Source organism: Sinohyriopsis cumingii, chromosome 3, assembly GCF_028554795.1.
Source record: "Sinohyriopsis cumingii isolate HCF-2022 chromosome 3, ASM2855479v2, whole genome shotgun sequence".
Taxonomy (NCBI): domain Eukaryota; kingdom Metazoa; phylum Mollusca; class Bivalvia; order Unionida; family Unionidae; genus Sinohyriopsis; species Sinohyriopsis cumingii.
Window position 1 is genome coordinate 104,056,605 of NC_142963.1, and position 3,672 is coordinate 104,060,276.

Below are 3,672 nucleotides of genomic sequence, written 5' to 3' on the forward strand. Positions count from 1 at the left end.
CCTTAGATTTTCATGAAAATTAGGAAAAAACATAGTAGAAAAGTAATATATATTTGTTACATCCTTGCCGAATCTTCTAAATGTTCTTAGTGATGTCGTTTTACAGAAACGAAAATTAATGTGAATCTTTTTCACTATATATATATATATATATATATATATATATATATATATATATATATATATATATATATATATATATATATATATATATATATATATATATATATATGTATATATATATATATATATATATATATGACTCTATGGTCTTAAACTAGGTACTAAAATGCAAGCAAATCCAACAAGTTTTGTTTAATTGAACAACAAATTATTTACTTAAAATAGAAGGTGAAAATTTACAGTATTGTGAATTAAATCCCAAATAATCCCGAATACTCTATCGCACGTGTCAAAGGATAGAATGTTCCGAATGAATTCGAATCTTGAATGTGCTGATGTTTTAACAGTCTTCATATATCGCAATAGTAAAGTCCATAATGTTTTTGAATGGATTCATAATTATCCAAAAATAATGTTTTCGTCCAAACGTCAATGAGCACATTTTATCTGCAATAAATGATTTAAGTAATGCTTCAAACCTTAAATCTGGACATAAAAGTAAATAACCACAGACTGATCCAAAGATAGGAATGAAGAATTTTGGTTTACATCCACCTTATATAGAAATCTAAGGCACAATACGTTGACCAGGATGTGGGTAACACATTCTCTTCCAGAAGATTCGAAGGCCAAAAGGTCATGTCAATATGTTTACAAGTTTATAAAGTTAGCTATCCAAACATTTTTGTGTGCAAATGAACATGAAGTTAAACTGCAGCCTAGAATCGTGGATAAAAGTTAAGCACACAATACTTCTAGTTCATGTAGTTTAGATTCTGGGCCAAAAAGTTCAGCGGCATTTGTGAAGTTTGTTTAAATTCCTACCGACTGCAATATTCTTTGAGGATTCAGGGACTGATTTTTTTGTTACAGGTATTTCACGTGTCTATATGAGTCTGGTCACAGCTGGGATTGGTGGTGAGTTTATCCCTCGTTTGGAAAGTTCTGGTTGAGTGTAAATTCTCCGCAATATCCGTTTGGGTTTTCCATCGATTCTGGCTTGAATAAGTGGGGAGGGAGCTGTCACGTCTCGTTAGTGCCTTTCAGATGAATTCTTTTCCATTGGATCACTTTTTGATGGTTTAGAGGTTGTTCTTGTTCCGTGTATTTCAGATTTATCTATGGGTCTGGACACAACAGGTACCGGTGATGTGTTGACTTCTTGTTCACGTTTCTTTGATTTTACCTCTCTCATGCCTATGTATTCTGAGACGGCAGTTTGTATTCTTGGTCGGTTCTGATTGGAATAACTGGGGATCCTGTTTTCAAGTCTAGATTGCCTTTCAGATTGTGTCCGCTCAGTTAGAGGACTGTTTGATGATCTAACAGTTGAATTCTTTTCCATTGGATCACTTTTCGATGGTTTAGAGGTTGTTCTTGTTGCGTATATTTCAGGTTTGTCTATGGGTCTGGACACAACAGGTACCGGTGATGTGTTGACTTCTTGTTCACGTTTCTTTGATTTTACCTCTCTCATGCCTATATACTCTGAGACGGCAGTTTGTATAGGACGGTTCTGATTGGAATAACTGGGAAGCCTGTTTTCAAGTCTAGATTGCCTTTCAGAGTGTGTCCGCTCTGTCAGAGGACTGTTTGATGATCTAACAGTTGAATTCTTTTCCATTGGATCACCTTTCGATGGTTTAGAGGTTGATCTTGTTGCGTATATTTCAGGTTTGTCTATGGGTCTGGACACAACAGGTACCGGTGATGTGTTGACTTCTTGTTCACGTTTCTTTGATTTTACCTCTCTCATGCCTATGTACTCTGAGACGGCAGTTTGTATAGTTCGGTTCTGATTGGAATAACTGGGGAGCCTGTTTTCAAGTCTAGATTGCCTTTCAGATTGTGTCCGCTCGGTTAGAGGACTGTTTGATGATCTAACAGTTGTTTTGATTCCATGTATTTTAGACTCTGCGTTTACTATTTGTACACCCTTCGCGGTAGAATGTTTACATCCTGGTCCACACTTTCTCGAACATGTAGGTACAATGTTGTCTTGCTGTATTTTAGTTTCAAACAAATTCCTCAATGTTTGAAATCTAACCGATGCAGTTGGAGTTTGTTGACTATCTTTTTGTTCACATATGTCTAGTTCTGACATTGTTATATCATCTGCGACAGGAGTTGGTATTTTCAGTCTGCCATTGGGGTAAGACGGGACGGAGTTCTCACGTCTGTTGTGCTGTTCAGTTAGACATCTCCTTAACGACGTACTCTCTGAGTATTTAGGTATTACAGATTCTGCTTTTGCTATACTTTTTTCCGTCGCGGTATTATGTTGCTCTCCAGCTCTAATCTTACTAGAATATGTAGGATGAAAGTTATCAAGCATTGTTTCCCTTTCAGAAAATGTTCCCCGTGTTGGAATGTTATCCGGGAAATTTGGACCCGGCTTACTGTACCATATACCTCCAGGATCGCCTCTAACTCTTATACTCTCACCCTCATTGCACGTGGTAAACTTTTTATCTGGGATGTAATATGTCTCATACACTGGAATCTCTTTACACTTTCCATGTCGCTCCAAATGCTTAAAAACCCACAGCCGCCTATTATCTGCGGAAAACCATTTACCATTTATTCTCTTCACTGAGATGCTTGGAATATTCTCCACGAAGCATATTCCTTTGCACAAAGCATCCAGAGTTTCACCGATAAATTTGTTTTTATGTGTACTTTTGCGGTCAAAAACATTGTTAATAGAGTCCTGAGAATAGCGAATTTCCGATGGCCGCAGGTACAAAACATCCATAATGTTAGGAGTTCCTTTCGTCAAAAAGGTCTACATTTTTGCTCTCGCTTTCAACAGTTTATCTATTTGTGAGAGAATATGCGAAAGTCAGCACTCGGGTGATTGTAGATAAGTTTATCTTAACTCATATAGGTGGGTACTTCCGTCTAGCATATATCTCCTTATATATTAATCTTGTGTCAAAAAAGTCAACAATACCCAGGTAACATGTACGATATTACGATTTGCAGGTCATGCTATTTTCCGGAATACCAAATTGGTTTTAGTGGAAACCTAATCGTTGATACAAGGACATTACAGGTAGCGTAGGCGTGTATGTATATCTATCTATCGATCTATATATATATATATATATATATATATATATATATATATATATATATATATATATATATATATATATATATATATATGTTCAGCTTTGCGAGAACACAAGTGATCCTAGGATATAAATGGCTTGGTGGTATTAAGAATTACCAGTCACGACTATTTCTGGAAAAAATAACTTATAACTAAAGAACATTCTTATGCACGAACGACGGACGAAGCCATGGAGCTAGTTTTACGCAATTGTTGCGATTATATATGTTCATTTGTTTTATGTATAATCTGTAAACACAAAGAAGGTTACAGCTTGTCAGCGAGGCGAGGTGCAAATATATATTCAATTGAAGAACGTCTATGCATTGATATGTCACGCAGAGGGATGAATATGATTCTATTCTCACCGGTTTTATTGTTTGTTTTATGTAGCGTTTAACACCATTTTAAGCAAAATATAGGCTATAGGTGGC

The 3,672-nt window shown here is 35.9% G+C and overlaps 1 protein-coding gene across 1 annotated transcript; it reads right to left on the reverse strand.

Moving 5' to 3' along the window:
• Positions 1-300: 300 nt before the first annotated feature.
• LOC149803445 (uncharacterized) lies at positions 301-3,023 on the reverse strand. The gene has a single exon (XM_089953153.1). The coding sequence runs from the start codon at positions 2,876-2,878 to the stop codon at positions 1,157-1,159; it is 1,722 nt and encodes a 573-aa protein (XP_089809279.1). The 5' UTR covers positions 2,879-3,023; the 3' UTR covers positions 301-1,156.
• Positions 3,024-3,672: the final 649 nt, after the last annotated feature.